General features: G+C 49.6%; 1 protein-coding gene across 1 annotated transcript in view; it reads left to right on the forward strand.

Moving 5' to 3' along the window:
* The window catches only part of GNAI2 (G protein subunit alpha i2), a 195503-nt gene that overhangs the window by 108207 nt on the left and 64264 nt on the right, over window positions 1-23032 (forward strand). Inside the window, exons 3-4 of the mRNA XM_073352601.1 lie at window positions 3341-3482; window positions 7549-7709. Of these exons, the coding sequence (XP_073208702.1) occupies window positions 3341-3482; window positions 7549-7709 (303 nt within the window). The remainder of the gene's footprint in view (window positions 1-3340; window positions 3483-7548; window positions 7710-23032) is intronic.

Below are 23032 nucleotides of genomic sequence, written 5' to 3' on the forward strand. Positions count from 1 at the left end.
CCCAAAGCCAACGCCGAACTGCCTGGAGGTTGGGCTGGAACTTCCCCAGTGCGTTGGCTCGGACAGAACCACTGGTTAGAGGGCTGTTCACGCTTGCCTCTAGCCAGCACCAGTTGCTTCCCCGTTGGAGGCAGGAGACTGGACTAGCTGGCCCACTGGTCTGATCCAGCCGGGCAGTTTTTATGTTCCTGCATCGCATCCATCTGCTCACAGCAAAACGGTCCCACTCTGGGTCTTTCAAAGGGACACACATTTCCCACGCTGCCATGAACTCACTCGAATGTGATTACCTGTGCTGAAAAATGTCCATTTGTGTCTCTTGTCCATTATCTTGGAGGTATGGGTCTGTGCTATGGCTGTCGCTCCCTCTGAATGCCCGAGAGACCTTTCCTGTTCAGTTTTACGATAAGTCCTCCGTATTGCATCTTGGGATAGAGCAGAGAGTTGCTTTCACTCCATGTGGTAGGACAATTCCTGGGCAAGCTGCTCTGAGCAGCTGAGTTCTTCCTCATCCCATGCTCCTGCTTGTGGGAGTGCCATGGGCTCACTGTATTCCTGGGACTGAGCCGCAGTCTAGCTTCGGTTGGGGTTAGCAGTGTCTGAGGAGAAGGGACTCTGTTTATATGCTTGCTATTTTTGTCTTTTTAATAACACTGTTCAGTTTCAGCAGTCCATCCACATAAAGCTAGCAGCACCTCTGCACAGCCTTACAGGACAGCATTCAGACTCCACATGCTTTATGGATTCCGCAAAAAGATTAGGGAGGCAGAGCAGATTAGAGGATTTAAAAAACAAACCCTTTTGATTAAAACCACCTCTCATAGCCAGGCCCTCTAATTTTGGGCACAATGTTCTCTCTGGCTGGCATGATGAACCCAGAACTTGCTTAATTTGAGCAAAACTTTACTCTTCTGGCAGCCTGGGGCAAATTGCCTTTTGAATATTTCAGTGACTTGCAATTAAACATGGAAAGTGACATCAAAAATGCATATGACAGTGATTACATAAATAGCAAAGAGCAATGCTGAAAGGTATCACACAATGAGGATACACAAAAATGGTTTGTGTTGGGAGAGGCAGCCTAGAGACCCCTGCACAGCATCACAAACTAAAACCTCCTGATAGGAAACCACCCTAGTAGAAATCTGCTGCATAAGAATTGACAGATCCATTCTAGTGAGGAGGGAAAACGATGATTGGCTGAACAGGGCCCTATAGAAATAAACCTTCAGGGGAAGGTTCAAGGCATTCTCTAAAAGCAGAGGGAGCTGTTTGTCAAAGGGGAGTGACTTCTGAACTCTGGGGTTTACAGAGAGCTTTTATAATCATTCTGTTCAGACGGGCTATATCTCCTTAACATCTGAGCATCCAGACCCAAGCTAAGACCCATGGCCAAGCTAAAGAACAGCCAAATCCCCAGTAGGCATAATTCAAGTGAGCATTCCACAAGAGAATTAGACCCGGGGGGGGGGGGGCGGGGGGAGATTTCCTGCCTGGCCTGAAGAGAAGAAACTCTCTTGCAGACAGAGAGGAAGGTTGGTCTTGTCGTTAAGGCATTTGACTGGGTCTCAGAAGATTTTGGTTCAATTTCCAGTGCTACTACAGACTTCCTGAGTGGGCAAATAACTGAGACTCTGTGCCTCAATTCCCCTCTTCTGCTCTGTCTAGTCCCTGCCCCAAAGAGCTGACAATCCCATGCTATGTGACAGCTAGCACAGTGCGGCTCTGATTTTGGTTGGGGCTTCTAATGTTGCTACAATACAAAAATCTGCTACTCAGAATAATACTCAAATGTATTTAAAACCAGATCCTTTAATTACGTTGTATGTGTCTGAACCTCTTGCTGAAATGTGTTTGTGAACCCCTGCGATGTGGGAGCCCAAACACAATAGATTGTTCTGCTAGATTAAGGTGGGGTGGAGACTGGAGTACAAGAAGAGCTGTTTTAATGAGTCAATAAAATGCTTAAGTTTTAAAGGGCTACAGAATCTGGTTATTTGGGCATTTCTATGCTGTCAATCAACACAACATGCTGGAGCTGAACAGGTTGGCTGCGTTTGCTCCATTTGTCCTGGCACATTCAGGCTTGAAAAAATAGTGGCAGGTAACAAACTCCCTGCCTGCTGGGTGGCTGGTGGGTGAGTGAGAGCTCTGCTGCTACAGGTGGAATTGATAAGCATCTGGTCAATTTCACCGTTGCTATGCTGGCTAGTCCTTTCAGCTGCAGGGAACCCGAGCAGAGTTGAGTGGATTTCAGTATTGCTGTTGGGGACAGCAGCAGAGGCAAGCCTTGATCACAAACCAGCTGCTGCTGTGGGATGTCCCAGGCCAGGGGAGTCCCAGCACGGCCAAGGGGTTGTGATCACCTTCCCTTTTTTATGTTGACTAATTCTTTCTTGTTGTAACATGGCCTCCTGGTAGGGAAACAGTTCAGAAACACTGCCCTAGGTGGTGGTTAGTGGAGAAGAGTCTCTTCTTCAGTTCTGCATCTCCCCTCTTCTCCCCCCCCCCTCCAAAAAAAAAAATCTTCTTGCAGCAGCTGACTAAACCTGACTAGTTTCACGGCTGCTGAGCTCACTCCAGGCAGTGATTCTGGAATTGATCAGCTGCTGTAGAAAGCTGTGAGAGGCTGAGGTCTCAGGATGACCAGCAGCAGGAAGGCAAGAACTTAGGACCCAGAATCCAGTGGGTGAGGGGGGAAAGAGAAGGCGGGGGGGAGTTCCCTTTTTTTGCAGTAGTTGAATCTTCAGACTTCTCACCTCCTCTCCTGGGAGGTGGGAAGGGGGGTGGGGGGGACAACCCTCTTGGAGCCAGGATGGGATGGTGGGGGAGCTCTGGCTGGGGTGTCTGGGAGGGATGTTGGTGACAACCCTAGTAGGTTAATCTGAAAGCTGGGTCCAGGGACAGCATTCAGGTGGGAAGCATGCAGTGCCCTATGCTCGCTGCAGGCTGAGTGCCCTGCCCTGGAGCGGCTGAGGACCCCGTCTTTCATAGCAGCCATTATCTGGCAAACGTCTGTGTGATTGTCTTCTCCCCTCGGAGTCGGGCAGCACTACCACAGTCCTTCTCATCCCCGGTGCTGGGCTCCCATGATGGTAACATGGCCCTCTTTAGCGGTGCTGCTCCCAGAGACCGTCTCCACTGGGAAGTGCATCTCGGGGGAATGCTTCCTGCCCTCCGGAGAGGGAGCTGCTGCACAGAGCTGAATGGGGGCAGCTCCCAGCGAGCAATGCGAATCCTAGTGAGGGAGCAGGGGGTGAGGGTGGGTTCTGCTGGGGAGCTCCGCTAGGACATGGTCAGCTCGGTGATGGTCTGACTTTGTTCCTGACTCCTCTTCAAGGATTATCCATGAGGATGGCTACTCAGAAGAGGAGTGCAGGCAATACAAAGCCGTGGTTTACAGCAACACCATTCAGTCCATTATGGCCATCATCAAAGCCATGGGCAACCTGCAGATTGACTTCGGAGACCTTGCAAGAGCGGTGAGTTACCCTCTCTGTGCCTGAGGATTGTCCTTGCTTTCACTGCTAGCCCTGGCGTGGGGAGTCAGAGCTCTTCTGCCTGCTGCCTGTCTGAATGCGGCATTCGAGGAGTCGTGACTCTTGCCAGAGGAGCAAGAATAGCTGAATCCTAGAACTGTTGGTGCCTAGAATCTCGCTGGCCGTTGGGAGGTTGAGGCTAGCCACGCCCAGCAGCAGTTGCAGTCAATAGATTTTTAAGAGCTGTGCTTCTGAGTGGGTGAGGCCTGAGCAACATAACCCAGCCAGCCCCTAAGGCCTTGGGGGTTATGTTTAGCCTGAGGACTCCAGGCATGGGCATGTGCTGCTACACTGTGCACTGCAAGTGCTTGTTCAGCTCCCACCTGAGCACTGTGTGTGACCTGTCCTCCATCCTGCTGGGTCCCAGCCTGAGGGATGGGGCAGTAGCGAGGGGAGGTGCCTCTGGGGCACAAGCTTTAATGAGCGTGAGCTTTCAGGTGCAGAGAATCAAAGCGACTCAGGCTTGGTCCAGGCACGTGCCCTGACCTACTCCTCCATTCGCTGCCTCCCTGTAACCACCAAGAGCAAGCTAAGGGCCAGCATGAGCAAAGGGGATCTAGATAGGAGGCAACGTGGTCTAATGGCTACAGCAATGGCTGGCCATTCAGCAGAGCTGGGTTTTATTCCTGGCTCCCTAGGTTTCCTGTGTGACATCAGGCAAGTTGCCTCCCTGTGCCGCCTTCTGGGGATAATGCTGCACTCCCCATGTATGGCGCATCGAGATGCTGCGAGAGGGGGCTGTGGAAGGGCTAAGTAAGGTTTTGGGGGCGGGGGGGGGCTAACAATAGCAGCAGCAATCATGGTTTTTTTTCCTCTGCCTGGGACCTCCCTCGTTCAGGGTTTGCTCACTTTGCAAAGCCGTGTGTCTGATTTGGTTGGTCATTACCTGGGGATCAGAAGTAGGACGCTGTTTGTTCAGCCCCCAGCAATGTCCCTCAATTGCTTAAACCATGCGTAGCAAGATCTGAGAGATGGCAGGTGTCCTTAATCTGCCTAATGACCACGCGTGTGGTGATGTCCTACCATACCTGACTCCTGAGGAATGCTTTGGTCTGAAGGCTAATGAACTAGCTTTGCGCTCTCAGAAGCTCCCCCTTGCTAATGAGGGCACAGAATAGATCTTCTAACACCACTTTTCGATCCCAGTCGTCAACTGGTAATGCCCTGAAATCTTCTAGGGACTTCCATAAAGGTGCTTTAATAAGTGGGGTCCTTGCTGCTGACCAGTGCTAATTACCTTGCTCTGGTCCTCTGAGGAGCTGGGAGTTCGTGCTTGGGGAGGGTTCTATGATGATTACCCTGCGTAAGTGATTGTATGCTCTCTCTGCCAGCGAGAGCAGGCACTGCCATGGGGGACTGCTTTTAATGCATGGTTGGCCTAACAGCAGCCCTGCAGCCCACAGTCCGAGCAGGTTTGCTTGGTGCTAGGTAGTGTAAGTGGTGGCAGAATTAAGCCACATGCACTAGATGTCTGAGCCCGATTTTCATTAACTTCCATTGTAATGAGTTACTGCTTGTAGTGTTGGATGGGGGGAGAGGAAATGTCTCATGATAGCCATAAAATGCTGAATGTGTCTGTGCACGGAGTCTCTAACTTCAGATCTGCCTCGATGGCTCCCCCCATCCCAAAATACGGCTTCTAGAATCACTCAGACAAGATGGCCAGACTTTTGATGCTCCAGCTATGTGCATGAAATAGAGCAGGTCGCAGCCACTCTCCTCATGAATGCAGTGGAAGTGCTGTAATCAGTACAGTTCCTATCATGCAGTGCTTCACCGTGGCCTAGCTGCTAGCTTCCAGGTGACCTTAAAGCTGCTGAGGTTACTAGGGTCCTGTGGTAGCTTCAAATCTCCCAGGCTATGTGTAGGCCAGGGAAAAGGGGCTGCTTTCCCAGCTTGGCTTGACTCGGCTCAGCTCAGGTTTATTAGTACGACAAGAGCAGGCAAACCAAGCTCAGCATGACTCACTTCCTTATAAATGCATGCAGTGTGCAGGACAGACAAGTACTTGCTCTAGCATTCTTCCTTGTTTGCTGTGTACCGCTTTGTTGCCCTGCAGGTCGATGGAGAGAGCCCTAGCAGCATGTAGCAAGTGCCCAGGTGGCCACTGGGCCATAGTGTGATGCTGTGGTTTAAAACACAGGCTTACAAAGAGGCTTGTACAGCTGAGGAAGCTGATCCTCCTGCCAAGCCAGCTATGAGTAGAGAATGTGACTGCAGCAGCAAAACTGTCTGTTCTCCTTAAACCCTGGAGGCGGTTGTACCTGTCAGAAGAGCTCCCAGCAGGAAAAGAGATGTTTAAGCCCTGCCTATGGCCTCCTGGCAGTGTGAAGCTGGCTGGCAGTGCTAGAGGCCGAACCCAGTTTACCTCCTTGGTGCTTTCTGTATTCCTGGGCCAAGGACAGGAGGTTGTGCTTGGAACTGCCAGCACAAAGGAGTCGACAAGGAAAGTTCTGCAATCCACACAGGGCTGATGTGGCAGAGGGTTCTCAGCAATTCAGATGAGCTGGGCTCTGCTGGAGACTTATTCCCTTGAGGGCTATCTTGAGTGAGTAGCTACAATTGCTGAGGCAAAGGAATTCTTGATGCTCCAGTCTCCATCCCTCCCATTTCCCAGCAGGGAATGCTGAAATTGTCCTAGCTTGGCCTTCCTGCTACCTCTCTGTTTGTCACTGGGGTCATAAAAGGCAGGGGAGACAAAGCTTCTGCATTTCGTTTGCTTATGGGAACATCAGCTGGTTGGGTGACTGCAAATGAGCACTGTATAGCAGGTGTATTTCTCCTCTCCCCAGTCCCCTCCATGGTTTAACAGAGGCCAGTTGAAATGAAATCTAGCTTATTGTTTGGAGGAGTCCTCAGCAAGGAGCATCCCTAATACCATGGCATGGCAGGGGACCTGTGCCTTTCCTTTCTGACCTCTATGGGTTCCAGAGAAGTAAATGTATATGTAACTGTTGGGCAGTGTGTTTTATGCATTCCCTTCCATGCCTGACCACAGAGGATGCAAGTCTGTTACAGCCCCCACTACGGAGCCAGGCTCTTTTAGTGCTGGAGGTCCCCAGTGCAGTCCCTGGGCATGCTCAAGCAGGTGGCCGTCACATGTGCTGTTGTGAAGAGCCCCTCCGATTGGAAGTGCAGGGTGTCTTGGGGACAGTGCTGCGATTGGGCCTGAAAATCTGGAGCTGCAGCAGCCCAGCTGTGTACCTGCCAGTAGCTGATTGGCTGGGGAGTCTGATTCTCCCCATTTGTGTGTTGCAACACGCTTTGATCCTGCTTTTAGAGTTCTGCTCAGCACTGGGAGACCCTGCAGAACAGTCACAGTGCGGCATCTATTCCGCTGCCTGAAATGCTCCCGCTCCTCCAAACGATGGATTGATCGAGCCATCTCTGTGACTGGCCATCTCTGTAGGGCTCCTGTTCATGTCTAACATTGTGCCTTAGTCACCAGAATGCCTTGCAGACACTTGACAGTTGGTCACCAGTTTCCCCCAGTGTCATAACTTCGGTGCGTGGGCAAGGGAATGAGAGGAGATCTCTGTGTAAATGCAATGGTTCCTGAACAATCCTGCCCGAGTTTCCTTGCTGTCGGGTCACAAGCTAATCCAAATGGTGTACTGCTGTTCCCAGGGCTAAGTAACCGATGATAAGCCATGACTGCATATTTTTTAAATTGACATCTAGTTTGTTTGCCTGCCATCAGCCCTGCAGGAAATCAGTGGAGTCCCAAAGTGTGGATTTTTCTGCTGGCTTCTTTGCAAAGATTTGAAGTGCCACTTGCCCCATTACTCAAAGAAGTGAACCTCCCTGGGGAGGGGTTTCTTGGGAGCCTTAGTGGTATGTGCATAGTACATGGTAGGTGCAAACCTCCTGGGTTTTGGAGCACTATGTTCCTCTAGTACAAGGCTTGGCCATCAAACTTTAGTGTGATCAGCTTTCATACATAGCAGACGTGAGAAGCAGCTGTTGCTCAGGAACTTCACTGATGTTTGTGGTTTGCTGTTCCCTGCAGGACGATGCTCGTCAGTTATTTGCACTCTCTTGCACTGCAGAGGAGCAGGGAATCATGCCAGAGGACCTTGCCAATGTGATTCGGAGGCTGTGGGCTGATAACGGTGTCCAGGCCTGCTTTAACCGCTCCCGAGAGTACCAGCTGAATGACTCTGCTGCATAGTGAGTACCTCTCCTTTACTGTCCTCAGGCAGATTTAACCTGGGGCTGAAATGTGCCACAGCTTCAAGTGGCGTGTGCCAAAGGCCAGCCTGTACAGTGTGTGAAATCTGATGGGGAGCTGCACCCTGATGATGGTGTCTTGTTCATTGTCAAAATGACCTATGTGCATTGAGCTGGACACATGTGCGTGCTGCTGTCATGAGTGTGGGCACTGCTGTAAGCACAAAGGGGGCAGGTGTAGGATAATGAAACATTGACCATCACTCTGCTAGATTTGCCATGTAACACAGCGGTCTCCATTGCTTCCTCTGGTGTTATCTTAAAATAATCTGAATTGTGGTTGCATGTCAATACTGGGCAAGATAAACTAGTCATTGGTGCTGGCTCTTTGGCTTCCTCACCAACCATTGTTCGCAGGGACTGTCCTGGGCCCCTTGGGACCAGAGGGAGTAGTCTGGCCAGAGGAGGGGGAGTTCAGGGAAGGGTATGCCACATCCTCTGAGAGTAATTCTAGTACAAGTTGAGCACAGTTTGGATGAGAACTGTCCAAGCATTGTGGGACGCTTGGGTCTGGAATTTCTGGGCTGGGTTGCCCCTTCTTGCCCTCCCATGAGCCTTGCGAATGGGTTAGCTGGAAGCTGGGGAACTGTTCATCATTGCCACCTGGTTTGTGACACAGAGGCTAGCCTGGTTGCTAATGCAGCCCAAGGGTTGGATCCCAGCAGACTGCCCTGGACACACAGCCAGGTGTATTCCCCAGGGGACGTTCCTATGACCCCTTGCCCTTGTTTAATGTTTAGGTGATCCTGTGGGACCTGTGCAGAATGCTCCACTGTCCCAGGCCCTGCCCTGCGCGCTGCACAGACTCATCCTTTGTCCCCAGCCTGCTGCAGCACCTGGTGCACCTTCCCTCTCACAAGCTCACCCAGAAATTCCTGCCTGGCGTGGCTGGCCCTGAGGCATTGGCTGTAGGGGGCAGTGGTAACCTCTCCACCTCCTGGGAGCATATCGCAGTTGTGACGGTGTCTGTCTCCCACCGCATCCTCTCTGGATTGTTTCCCGTCTGCTATCATAAAGTACAGCCCCATGTCGTCCTCCCACGTGCAGTAGTTTTGGGTGTCTTTGTAAACCACAGGCTGGGGGGTGGCTAGAAGGCGCTGCTCGAGTTCTTGGGGTCAGCCTCAGCAAGGAGAGCCAGGCTCCAGTTCTGGCTGTAATGCATTTTCCTGCATCTGAGTATGTGGGTGTTTCTGGCAAAAAAATATCCTGGCTCTGGCAGTGTGGGGTGGATGTGATGGGGGAAGGGGGGGGGGGAAGAGATGAGTGCCTGTGGTCCCCCCCACCCCAATGGGTTGCCAGGAGAACACACGCTGCGTGAGATCCATGTGGTACCTTGGTCCCTCTTCTCCCTGAGCACCAGAGAGGAACGGTCTGAATATTTACGGCACTATTTTTTTCCATGGCATATTGCGATGGCCTGCTTCATGGTGTCTTCCCACCTTTTTCTCCCCCTCTCCTGCCCCCCAGTCCTAGAGCCCTGATGGGCTGCAGGCTGGCAGGGTTTGATTAGTTGCTTGTTGCTGCGTTGCAGTGAAGGTTTCGAGCCTGCCTTGAAACAAGGGGCTCCACTAAGACAACCTGCCTCTGTGTTGCTGCTCACCAGCATCCTGGTAAGCGGGCTGCTGTTGCCCTGCTCTTGTGGCTGTTCTTGGAACAGGAGTGCGTCACTGCATCATGCACTCCATTTCACAAACCCACTGCAAATGTGCTTAACGAGTTTACAATGAGCTTGTTGGCAGGGTAACCGGGGGAGAGGTAAACAGACTGCAGGCTCTCCTTTGGGTCAGCCTCTCCTTTCTAAGGGCTGTGGGATTTTTAATGCACTCCACTCACCACGTGAGGAGATGGAGCCATAGCTGTTCTTCCACGGTGGAGGCCCTCTGTGTATTACCCGGTGCTACCCCAGGGCAGCTCAACTGGCCAGCCCACTTAGTGCTCTGGGACTTCCAGGGTGCAAACAATTTGGGTGTGTTGGGGGGGGAGAAGGGAAACAACTGAAATGAAATTGACTCTTTGGTCAGTCTTTGCTGCAGCCAGCCCCAGCTCTTAGCCAGGTGTTGCCATTAACTCACTTCCCCCACTCCTGTGCAAAACTTTCATCTGCATTTAGTGGTGCTTTTAACCCCGGGCTGGCTGGGGCTGAACCTAGGTGCCACTTTCTTTGGGTCTGGTAATCTGTCCACTTTGCAGTGAGGACACAGGCTAAACCACTGCAGTGCTGCTAGTCCTCCAGTGCCTTCCCACAGTTCCCCCCCACACCCAGAAGGACAGCCAAGTTTCCCCACTGTTGACTGGAAAACATCCTAGAGCGGCTTGGCTGATTGTAGTGCAGAGCCCCCTGGGATGTGCCTCCAGGAGTTCCAGCCACATGCACAGGGGAGTGCAGCAGTATAGGCAGGGCTTTGCAGTGGGGTGCTGCACACCCAGGCTAGGCTGACTGGCTGGGTTAACTCTGCAGTGAAGATGTACCCTTTTGTCCCCGGCACTCTTTTGGAGAGGGCATATTTGCAAATCCAGAGCTGCAGTTGCTTCTCTTTAAGGTGCTGAAGCTATGCCCACAGCTCCTAGGAGCATCTCTCCCCCCCCCCCCCCCGGGTGATAACAGAGCTAGAAAGGAAGATGTTTCAAAACCATGTCCTCATATTGCAGCTCTTGTGCCCAACAGTCTCCTGACTGCAATGGTGAGGCCCAGCTGTCAGGCCAGAGGATGGGGTGTGCCTGAGTCCCACCCAGCCCTCCCGGTTCCTTTTGCCTCCGGCACATCCAGATCTGTGGATTGCCCTCAGAGTCCCAGCTGGTCTTTCTGGACCGGGAGGGGTCTCTGAATTGCCCCCTCCCCTTCCTCTCCTCTGCCAGAGGAGTCAGTGTGTGAGAGGAGATTGTCCCTCTCACTTAGTGAGCAAATATTTCATTACAGTGATTGGGAGCCATGGCTGGCTGGGCTGACTAAGGAAACACCCTCAGCAGAGCCTCACACTTCATGTGTCCCTGGGCTCCAGCACAGAGACTGTAGGCAAATGCCCCAGTTTTGTCAACGTTGTCAGGATGGCCAGGACAGTGTTTAAAAAAGGGACTGTCCTGGCCAAACGGGACATATGGCCACCCTAGTTGAATGAAATAGAATTTTAAAAGCTGATGTACTCTTGGTCCAAACATCAACACAGCTGCTGATAGGACCGCAGCACTTCTGCTCAGCCCTGTCTGTCAGCAGTTTAAATTACATATACTTTTGCTTTAAGACCTTGTTGCTTTTATATAAAAAAGGCTTTTGTCTGGCATAGTCACTTACAACTCCAGCTTCCCTTGCCCTGTCGGATAGGTGGAGAGGCTGGAGGGAATTCAGAGAGGCACAAAAAGTATCATGAAATTGACTGATGGGGAGAAATTATCAAGGCTGTACAGCTCGACTAAGCGATAGCTAATGGTGGGAGAAATCTGTCTCCAAATATTTGACACATGCAGATAAAAAAGATAGGGTGATCCAAGAAGGGGCATAAATGAGTGAAATAGAGCATAGGAAAACTTGCAGACAGTGAGATCTATTTTACTGTGGAATAGTCTCTCCATGGAAAGGGACAGAAAGCCCCACGGTACATTTAAACTTAGTTCAGTCTATCCTCCAGGGCTTCGTCTAGAGAGAACAAATTCTGCCTTGGCAGGCAGATGAGCCAAGCTCTTTTCCATCTCTAACTTACACAACCCTCATGGGACTTTGACAAAGGGCCGTCAAGGCAGTCACAGAAACAAATGTAACAGTCTTGCTCATCTGCTGTTCGGGAGAGGGAGAGTCAAGCTTTGGGGTGAGACACCAGATCATGACTGATTAGTACAGTGAATAACCTTTGTTCAGCAGGCCTTACAGTCACAGCCACTCCCCAGGGCTTCTGCAACCAGCACAGCGTATTGCCTGCTGAAATAGCCTCTGTAAGTGGGACTGTAAGTCAGAGGGGAAATGTCACATAGGCCTAGCATTTTCAGACCTGGGTGCCTAGAATTAAGCTCTCAAAATCCCTGTTTACACACTTCAATCAAAGTGGGGGGCGTTTCAGACACGCCAAGTATCCCTAAATCCCACTGAAGAGGGAGATGCATTTGCCCAGCACTCCTGGTAATTAAGCCACTTTTGTTTAGGTTCCTAAATGAGGATTTAACATCCTAACTTGAAGCTCCAGGTTTGAGCCTGCTGGGCTGTATATGGTATAGAACAATCTGCAGCACTCGCTGTCTTTCTGAGTAATGAGGATGTGTTCGTGTCATGTAACTCCTCCAGCTCTGATCCGCTGGAGTATGTCTGCAGCTACAGCTTACAAAGCAAAGCATGCCCTTCCAAGTCACATGGCAAGTGTCTTTCTTCATGGCCTTTTTTCTGGCTGCCCGTGGAGCACCAAGAGCCACTGAGTGTTCACTTCATGTGATCCTCAGCTTTTACAGAAGAGTGTCCTGAGACCAACAATTCTCCTTGAGGATGGCTTTATTTCAGCCTTTTTCTTTCTCCTGCCCTGGGCAAGGGCTTTAGATAAAGGAAAATAGACTTTCTGTATCTCCTTACAAGATAAATTCTATCCCTTCTTGTTGCTGTTACATTTCAGTGCTTGAAAGACTAAACCCCCACAAATGAAAATGTCTGCTTTGAAGAGAAGAGCATGTTAAACACAAGAACAATAATTTTTTAGGTGAACTTGAATTCTCCAGAAGTCAGCAAGAGCCTGTAAGGGGCTGATTGAGTTCCATCATGGCATTATCTGGACCTATCCTCCGGTACACTCCATTAGTGCTAGTAGGTAGGCTTTCAAGTTGGAAATATGGGAAGCTGCAGAATGAACGGTAAGAAAAGAATTAGGTGCTGTGATCGAGATCAACAGCTTGTGAGGACATCTTCAAGCAGAATGCGCATCCATCTGTATTATGGTCTTACCCAAGACCAGCACAGTTTGGGCACAGCTTGGGCTGGGCATGAGTCGCAAGACTACTAGCTTTAGAACTTCTGAGAGGAGGAACCACAAACAGCAGAGCAGCTGAACAAACTATTCTTACCCTAGAATATCAGGGTTGGAGGGGACCTCAGGAGGTCATCTAGTCCAACCCCCTGCTCAAAGCAGAACCAATCACCAATTTTTGCCCCAGATCCCTAAATGGCCCCCTCAAGGATTGAACTCACAACCCTGGGTTTAGCAGGCCAATGCTCAAACCACTGAGGTATCCCTCCTCTCCTCCTTTTGGAACCAACTCAGATGTGTTCCTTCCAGGGGAGGCAGTTGCTGATTCTGACACTGTCAGTATATGTCCCTCAGGCTTCCCGTTACTGATGCTTTTCAAATTATGCCAGACATGGCTTTTTTGGAAACTCACACTTTACAGGAAGAGGTTTCAGTTGGTAACTGCCTCGGTGTCATCGTCAATTAGCCTGGGAAAGAAAATACTCCATTGTGGAGTTGCCTGGTGTAACCTTTGGAAATGGCCCCTGCCTGCGATGCCCCATGTGGTTTGTGTGTTGGAGCTCTGTGGTCACAAGGCTAGTCAGATTTTGTGCCATCCACGCACAGCAAAAGCAGACTCTGAAAGCTGGGCATTCTTTGCTTGCCTTGGCTCAAAGCAGCTGTTCCAAACCCACACTGACAGCTTTGAGAGTCCTGACTCCCATTTTACCATAACGAAGGGGATGCAAGAAATGCCGCTTGGAAAGCTGAGCACCTGGCATAACCCACTGAGAAACCTTCAGAAGACTGAGCCAATTCCACTTAAATTCCCAGACTTGTCTTTTGGAGGTGTTGTACAGGTTTCCTCTGAGGATGAGGACTGACCTTGTCCTCGAAGAAAACATGTACAACCACCTTCAAAAGTTGAGACTGGGAATTGAAATATAGAGCAGTCTGGATCACTAGGAAAGCTGGATGCAAGCAAACCGTGTGTTTTAATACAGCCAAATATAGTTACACATCCAGGAACAAAGAATGTGGTCCATACTTACAAGATGGAGGACTCTGTCTTGGGAAGCAGTGACTCTGAAAAAGACTTGGAGGTTGTGGTTGGATAATCAGGTGAACCATGAGCTCCCAGTGCAACCATGTGGCCAAAAGAGCTAATGCGATCCTAGGGTGTATAAACAGGGGAATCTCCAGTAGAAGCAGAGAAGATATTTTTGCCTCTCTATTTGGCACTGGTGCAACCGCTGGTGGAATCCTGTGTCCAGTTGTGGTGTCCACAACTCAAAAAGGATGTTGGTAAATTGGAGAGGGTTCAGAGAAGAGCCAGGAGAACGATTAAAGGATTGGAAAACCTGCCTGAGAATGGTAGCCTCAAGGAGTTCAATCTACTTAGCTTAACAAAGAGCAGGTTCGGGGGGTGACTTGTTCAGTTTGTAAGTACCTAGCTGGGGAACAAATATTTGCTAATTAGCTCTTCAACCCAACAGAGAAAGGCATAAGAAGAGCCAGTGGTTGATAGCTGAAGCTAGACAATTTCAGTCTGAAAATAAAGGGTATACTTTTAATGTTCAAACCTGGAGACCTTAGCCTGTTTGAATCCTAGTAGCTTCGCTTGCAAAACAACTGTAACGAGAAAATCCGCCCCTGAAACGGCACATGGTGGACACAAGCAGAATGGTCTGGTGGCGAGAGCACTGGTCTGGGGCTGTGGAGATGAGGGTCTTTCCTTGGCTTCACCACTGGCCTGTTGGGTGACATTAAACAAGTCACTTTTCCCTTGTGCCTCAGTTTCCCCAACTATAAAAAAGGGTTTACCACCTCTGTAAAGCACTATAAACTACTAACTGTAAAAAGGAGACTGACCTCCTTTGTAAAGCACTTTGAGATGTACTGACTGAAAGTTTACATAAGAGTTAGGTAGTATTAAATTACCTCTTGGGGAGGCCTCCCCAGTTCAGAGGTGTGGCTTCAATCTCTAAATAGTGAATTCTCTCCCCCCGGAGCAAACAGCGTTTTCTTACAGCATCCCATCCTGACAACTGGAGTCTTCAGAACATCACCTTGCAGTAGTAGCTCAGTTCATGAAAGCCTTCAGCTAACACACTCTTCGAATGAGCCATCTGAGCTTGTGAGGGCAGGCTTCCAATCCCCCCAGCTATTCCAATCAATAGAGAGAGACAACTGGGACCAGCCGCAACAGTGCTTCAGTTGCACTCTGATCAGCTGTGTGTGTGTGTGTGTGTGTGTGCTTTGCACCGAGAATGGCCAGCCCCTTTGCTGGGAGAGCTCCCTAATGGAAGAGAAATGGGAGAGCGCTGAGTACTAGTAATTTAGACATTCACTAACTTGCAGTTCATACTTTTTAGGGGGGAACCAGACACCCCCCCCCATTTTCTTTTTTTCTAACCCAATTGTGAGGAGGGGATTCTAAGCTCTGTGAAGGTCAGAATTCTAGCCATAGCCTAACCATTTGCCATTCCCTTTGCCTGGAAAGGGAGACTAGAAATGTCTGCTCCTGGCCCTGGACCAGAGGGATCTCTATCACTTCCCCCCCCTCACTGGGACTCCAGGAGAAACCCCATTACATTAATTCCAGCAGTGCAGACTGGATGTAGTGGGTTTGTCTGTAATCAGTACCATGTGGCTGAGTGCATATTCTTGCCCTGATTCTCATTTGCACTAAGACTCTTTGACACTGCTCCGGTGAGTCTAATGGACACCCCCTTGACGACCCAGAGCAGCGGAAAGGGCCCACCGTGCATGTGAGAATCAGGCGTTCCGTTCCGTGGCAGGACCACTCCAGAACCTGGCAGTGATGTATCAGAGAACTCCGACAGTTTATCTAGTTTTCCCCAAGAAATTTTGTATTAAAATGCTGTTTTAAAGTTTCTTTTGGGGGAACCTCCATGGTCTGTCTTCACTGTAACTCTGTGGTGCATGAACATGGCCATCTAGAGAAGCCGGACATGGCTCCAGCTGCTCCCTCAGACCAGCAAGGGGTCACTAGCAAGTGGCATGATGTGCTGCTGTGTCTCATTCCTGGGACTGAGCATCCTTTGATAGCAAGGGTCTGACAGAGCCTGACCGCCTCAGCTTCTGATTGCCTGAGATGATGGTGTGTTGCACTGGAGCTATATCACCAGACCAGCATTTAAGTACAAGGGATTTCCCAGAAGGCTTTTAGTTAGAGAGGAGAATAAGGGGCTGGCAATATGGGGTATCTTCCCAGTTATACTGGTAAAGTTAAACTGCTGTAGTTGTACCAGTAGAACACCCCATGTTGACACTCTTGGTATAAGTTCTTTTTTTCAATTTAGCTTAAATCACTTCCAATGTGGTATAAACTAAACTGAAAAAGGGCCCTTAATAAAAAGGCCATGAGTAAAAGTGTCCACATGCAGAGTCATATATAATATAAACTCTAGCAGTTTAAATTCACACCTATCTTCTACCAGTACGACTCCTCCATGTAGACAAGTCCTGAGAGGACAATATCCAGAATATTCTGTGTTGCTTTCATGGTCCCAAATTCTTTGTTGTATGAAGATGTATGTATAATCTAATCGCCTTCTATGATGAGGTTACTGGTTCTGTGGATGAAGGGAAAGCAGTGGATGTATTGTTTCTTGACTTTAGCAAAGCTTTTGACACGGTCTCCCACAGTATTCTTGTCAGCAAGTTAAGGAAGTATGGGCTGGATGAATGCACCATAAGGTGGGTAGAAAGTTGGCTAGATTGTCGGGCTCAATGGGTAGTGATCAATGGCTCCATGTCTAGTTGGCAGCCGGTGTCAAGTGGAGTGCCCCAGGGGTCGGTCCTGGGGCCGGTTTTATTCAATATCTTCATAAATGATGTGGAGGATGGTGTGGATTGCACTCTCAGCAAATTTGCGGATGATACTAAACTGGGAGGAGTGGTAGATACGCTGGAGGGGAGGGATAGGATACAGAGGGACCTAGACAAATTGGAGGATTGGGCCAAAAGAAATCTGATGAGGTTCAATAAGGATAAGTGCAGGGTCCTGCACTTAGGACGGAAGAACCCAATGCACAGCTACAGACTAGGGACCGAATGGCTAGGCAGCAGTTCTGCGGAAAAGGACCTAGGGGTGACAGTGGACGAGAAGCTGGATATGAGCCAGCAGTGTGCCCTTGTTGCCAAGAAGGCCAATGGCATTTTGGGATGTATAAGTAGGGGCATAGCGAGCAGATCGAGGGACGTGATCGTCCCCCTCTATTCGACATTGGTGAGGCCTCATCTGGAGTACTGTGTCCAGTTTTGGGCCCCGCACTACAAGAAGGATGTGGATAAATTGGAGAGAGTCCAGCGAAGGGCAACAAAAATGATTAGGGGTCTGGAACACATGAGTTATGAGGAGAGGCTGAGGGAACTGGGATTGTTTAGCCTGCAGAAGAGAAGAATGAGGGGAGATTTGATAGCTGCTTTCAACTACCTGAGAGGTAGTTCCAGAGAGGATGGCTCTAGACTATTCTCAGTGGTGGAAGAGGACAGGACAAAGAGTAATGGTCTCAAGTTGCAGTGGGGGAGGTTCAGCTTGGATATTAGGAAAAACTTTTTCACTAGGAGGGTGGTGAAACACTGGAATGCGTTGCCTAGGGAGGTGGTGGAATCTCCTTCCTTAGAAGTTTTTAAGGTCAGGCTTGACAAAGCCCTGGCTGGGATGATTTAATTGGGTATGGGTCCTGCTTTTGAGCAGGGGGTTGGACTAGATGACCTCCTGAGGTCCCTTCCAACCCTGATATTCTATGATTCTATGATTAAGACCAGATTGTCTGACACAGGTTTATGCTGATGTCTAACCAGACAAGAATGTGTGCTGTGCTGGTGACAGGCATCGTTCTTTGATTGCTCTTATCGATGAGCTCATGCTTGTTCATATCTATTCCAATTAGGTGTGTGCGTGCCGGTTGCACAGTTCGTCGGAAGGTTTTTCCCTAGCAGCACCCGTCGGGTTGGCTCTGGAGCCCTCTGGAGTCGTGCCTTTATGGCGCCGCATATAGGGCCCTGCCAACCCACCACCTCTCCAGTTCCTTCTTACCATCAGTTGCAGTTGTCGGAGCGTTTCATCTCTAGTCTTCAATGAGTGATCCTCCTAGCATATTTTCTGTAAATAGTTACAGATCGTTTAAAAAATTGTAGGTAGTTAGACATCTGGACCTGGGGTACTGGGGAGTGTTTCCCTTCCCCACTTCCCTGTCCCTCTCCCAGGCCTGGGGCATGCCTCGGACCCAGGGGTTTAAGCCATGCGGGGTTTGCTAGAAGCCTGTGCCCAAGGGTGACTCGTCTTGTCTAAAGTGCTTGGGGGAGTCCCATCAAGCAGATCTTGCACCTGTCTGTAGGAGCTTTCGCACCCACACGAAGTAAGAGAGGGTTCACAGACTAAAGTTGCTGTTAATGGAAGCAGATCTCCACCCTGAGTCTGAGTCGAGCCCCATGGATATAGTGTTGGGCTCCTCCATGGCGGTGCACAGCACGCTGGCTTCGGTCCAGGAGGTGCTGAGGAAGGACTCTGGGGTCAGAGACCCTCGGCACTGGCACTCCCTAGCGCAGAGCACGGGATGGGATCAATATCAGCACCACTCAGTCTTCTGTCCCGAAGTAGTGGTACAGGAACATTGATAGAGGGCGCTCCCCTTCCCGTGCACAGGAACGTGAACCCAACGGAGGTGTACCCCACCTCCCCTCCAGTCAGCAGCCAGCACTGTTGACTCCGGGCCCACGGGAGTGACCATTGAGTCCGGTGCCACCGGAGGAGACCTAGGTGGAGGATTTGGACCTCCCATCCACACCCAAGACTTATGAGGCGGCACGGGACCTGATAGCATTGATAGTGGCAGAGCACCGGTCCAGAGGCCACTGGTGAAGTCCAGGGGGCAAGCCAGCTATGGCTCGGCAATGATCTACATCGCCCCAGCACCGATCCCCAGCAATGACAGGCATGGCACCGTCATGGTCCCCGCATGCGGACTCATCAGAATCTGCACTGGACACTGATTCATGTGTCCCGGAGAAGCCGACACTGTAGCCACTGGCACTCCCAGTCAGCAGGAATGACCCAAACTTTCCCCTCAGTACCATGGCCACCACGATGGCAGGTACCAGCTCAGATGCCAATCCAGTGGCCCTTCTGGACCCTGTGGGCTTACCACCAGTTCCAGGGGTCTGCCTCGGTATGCTCCTTTTCAGTCACGTCTGAGAGAAGGACTGCATTTGGTGCCAAGGATTTCTCCTGGGCATCAGTCACCACTACTGCTGCCAGCGCCATGATTGGTACCACGCCCGGCACCGATGACAGGCCTGGCACCACGGCTACACTCAGTACCATGGACGATGCTGCCGTTGCAACCGGTACCAGGGCCGGCACCGAAGTGAACTTGGACTTGGGGACAGAGTTGCAGCGTTTTGAGGAACTTGATGGGCAGGCGGAGCATTCCCATATTCCAGGCTCCTTCTCCTCATCTCCAGATGAGGCAGTGGCAGGAACATCCTTGGGGCCTCCCCTTCCCAACAGCAGAGCCCACCTTGAACTTCTGAGGTGGGTCGTTCAGAACCTTGGGGTATAGATAGAGGGGGTCACCAAGGTGTCAGACCCAATGGTAGACATTTTATCTCTGGCAGGACCCACCAGGGTGGCCCTTCCCCGGATAAAGACCATTCAGGAGAACATACAAGCCCTGTGACAAACACCATCCTCTCTGGCTCCTACAGCTAAGGGAGTTGAGAAAAAGTACTTTGTGCCCTCCAAGGGCTATGAATACTTGTTTACACACCTTCCGCTGGACTCACTGGTAATGGCAGCTGTTAACGGGCGGGAAAGGCAAGGGCCTACCCCTCAAGCTAAGGATGCAAAGAAGCTGGACCTCTTCGGGAGGAAAACCTTGAGTTTTCAAAGATAATGGCCAATGGCTCTGCAATCAGATCAGCCAATTCCCTCAGCACCCTTGGATGCATTAGATCAGGACTCATGAACTTGTGCATGTCCAGCTTTTCTAAATAGTCCTTAACCTGTTCTTTCACCACTGAAGGCTGCTCACCTCCTCCCCATACTGTGTTGCTCAGAACAGCAGTCTGGGAGCTGACCTTGTCTGTGAAGACTGAGGCAAAAAAAGCCTTAGTACTTCAGCTTTTTCCACATCATCTGTCACTAGGTTGCCTCCCCCATTCAGTAAGGGTCCCACACTTTCCCTGGCCACTTTCTTGTTGCTAACATACCTGTAGAAACCCTTCTTGTTATCCTTCCCATCCCTTGCTAGGTGCAACTCCAGTTGTGTTTGGCCTTCCTGATTACACCCCTGCATGCTTGAGCAATATTTTTATATAGTGTCTAGTCCCACTGGAATCGGGAAGTTGATGAGAGGATAATTCCTTAGGACAGAGATATGTAGAGCTCATGGGGAGAGCTTGCAGATGGGCTGCATTTTTCTGTTTTAGCCTGTTGCCACCTCTGAGTCTGTTGAATCTGCAGTGAAGGCTGTGATGTTAGGCAGAGCTGCAATCTCTTCCCTGCACTGTTCATCAGTCTGTACTTCCTGTTCTCAGTCAGCGTGACTAATCGCTCCCCTTTGGTTCCAGGCAAAGGCTCTGTCTTCACCAACCCAGCAAGCTCTCAGATTGTTTGCTCCCTGAATTAGCTTAATAGATGTCCTGCTGCTCTGGGATTTCTCAGGTGAAAGACTATAAAGGGAAGAAGAAATGTTTACATAAAGGACTGGACAAACAGTTCCCAATCCATGCAGCTCCCGGGTCTTGGATGAAGACCTGGGAATGTTTTCCAGAGACATTCTTTTTTCTTCTCTGAACAAATCTAGATTGGGTCAGGAGGAAATTAACACACAACAAGAGCACCTCAAATTTGTGCTGGATGCACCTTCACCTGGCAGTCTGTGCTAAGGACGCTTTGTGCACAGTAAAAACGAGTCATCCTTGTGGCACCTTAGAGACTAAAATTTATTTGGGCATAAGCTTTCGTGGGCTAAAACCCACTTCATCAGATCATGGAGTGGAAAATACAGTAGGGAGGTATAAATACACAGCATATGAAAAGATGGGAGTTGCCTTACCAAGTGTGTGGGTGGGGGGTCAGTGCTAACGAGCCAATTCAATTAAGGTGGAAGTGGGCTATTCTCTACAGTTGACAAGAAGGGGTGGAAATCACTTTTGTAGTGCTAATGAGGCCAATATAATCAAGGTGGCCCATTTCAGACAGTTGACAAGAAGGTGTGAGTATCAGCAGGGGGAAATTACCTTTTGTAGTGACCCATCCACTCCCAGTCTTTATTCAGACCTAGTTTGATGGTGTCCAGTTTGCAAATTAATTCCAGTTCTGCAGTTTGTCATTGGAGTCTGTTTTTGAATTTTTTTTGTTGAAGAATTGCCACTTTTAAGTCTGTTATTGAGTGTCCAGGGAGATTGAAGTGCTCTCCTACTGGTTTTTGAATGTTCTAATTCTTGATGTCAGATTTGTGTCCATTTATTCTTTCACGTAGAGACTGTCTGGTTTGGCCAATGTACATAGCAGAGGAGCATTGCTGGCACATGATGGCATATATCACATTGGTACTGATGGTGTGGCTGAGGTGGTTAGGTCCTATGATGGTGTCCCTTGAATAGATATGCGGACAGAGTTGGCACCGGGGGTTTGTTGCAGGGTTTGATGCCTGGGTTAGTTTTTTTGTTGTGTGGTGTGTAGTTGCTGGTGACTACTTGCTTCAGGTTGAGGGGCTGTCTATAAGCGAGGACTGGCCTGTCTCCCAAGATCTGTGAGAATGAGGGATTGTCCTTCAGGATAGGTGTAGATCCTTGATGGTGCACTGGAGAGGTTTTAGTTGGGGGCTGTAGGCGATGGCTAGTGGCATTCTGTTACTTTGTTGGGCCTGTCCTATAGTAGGTGACTTCTGGGTACCCTTCTGGCTCTCAGTATTTCTCTTCACTTCCCCAGGTGGGTATTGTAGTTTTAAGAACGCTTGATAGAGATCCTGTAGGTGTAGGTGTTTGCCTCTGTCTGAGGGATTGGAGCAAATGCGGTTGTATCTTAGAGCTTGGTTGTAGGCAATGGATCGTGTGATGTGGTCTGGATGAAAGCTGAAGGCATGTAGGTAAGTATAGTGGTCAGTACGTTTCTGGTATAGGGTGGTGTTTGTGACCATTGCTTATTAGCACTATAGTGTCTAGGAAGTGGATCTCTTGTGTGGACTGGTCCAGGCTGAGGTTGATGGTGGGGTGGAAATCGTTAAAATTGTGCACAGTGTTTATTTACAGCAACTCCATCTGGGCTTTCACTTTAAAGCTGACACTGTCAAGTTGCGTACATGGAAGCGAGAATGACAAATGAAAATCCCAGCTGGTGGAACCAAATTAGGTAGGGTTGACCGACTCTCCTCCCAGACGCAGCACACTCCAGAGACCCAGGGAAAGCCATAATACAATACCAGGCACAGCCTTGCAGCTGGGAATAGTAGGTCTTCAAAAAGTTTGCAGATTTCTTTGAGTCCATTTCCTTTTGTCTGAGCAGTGAAATGGAGTTCATGTGCAAACATGGTATGTCCTGCAAAGAATTTCTCTCTTGGGTCTTTGGAAAGTACATGCTAATGGGAGCAGACACATGCTCTCTTTTCTCTCAATTGTTAGCAGATGCTGGTGTGTAAGTACCTAAGAGGAAAGATGAGCTTGTGGTTAGGGCAGTGAGGACCAGATTCAGTTTGTGCCTTAATCTTCTCTGGGGAAAACAGCACAGGAACAAATACCTTCAAGGTTCTGAGGTGCTCAGATACTACAGTGATAGGGTCCAGACAAGAACCTAGTGTTGATTTGAATGTAGTTTTGATACTAGAAACACTGAGCTCTAATTTCAGCATTAGGGTCTGAACCTAGGATTGGGTTTAACTCACAGTCAGGATATATGGAGAGATGGTTTCTATGCTTGAGGGTCTATGCACAGATCTTCAGAAGTAGCACCTATATACCCTGCCACTTCATTCTTCAAAACGAACACCGCTACAAATTTGACCAAGCAGCAGTAACAAACGAGTTCAAGCATACTCCACTACTGGCAAGGGAGAGCTCAGAGGGAGTTCTGAGAATAAAGTTGACTCTGTTGCAAAATCTGCTTTTTCCAGATATCTGCAGTTCAGTTGTCTGAACTAGCACTTCTGCGTTAGAACCAGGAACAGACCCTATTTAAAAACACTGCATTGAGAATCTGAATAAGAAGAAAGAATAAGGGTTATTGACCTGGCTTCCTATGCAGCCCCCTTGGAATCTAGCAAACTGAAGGCGGCCTTTTGCCAACAACACTGGCCAAGAGCACTTCATTCTGTT

Source organism: Lepidochelys kempii, chromosome 7, assembly GCF_965140265.1.
Source record: "Lepidochelys kempii isolate rLepKem1 chromosome 7, rLepKem1.hap2, whole genome shotgun sequence".
NCBI classification, from domain to species: Eukaryota; Metazoa; Chordata; order Testudines; family Cheloniidae; genus Lepidochelys; species Lepidochelys kempii.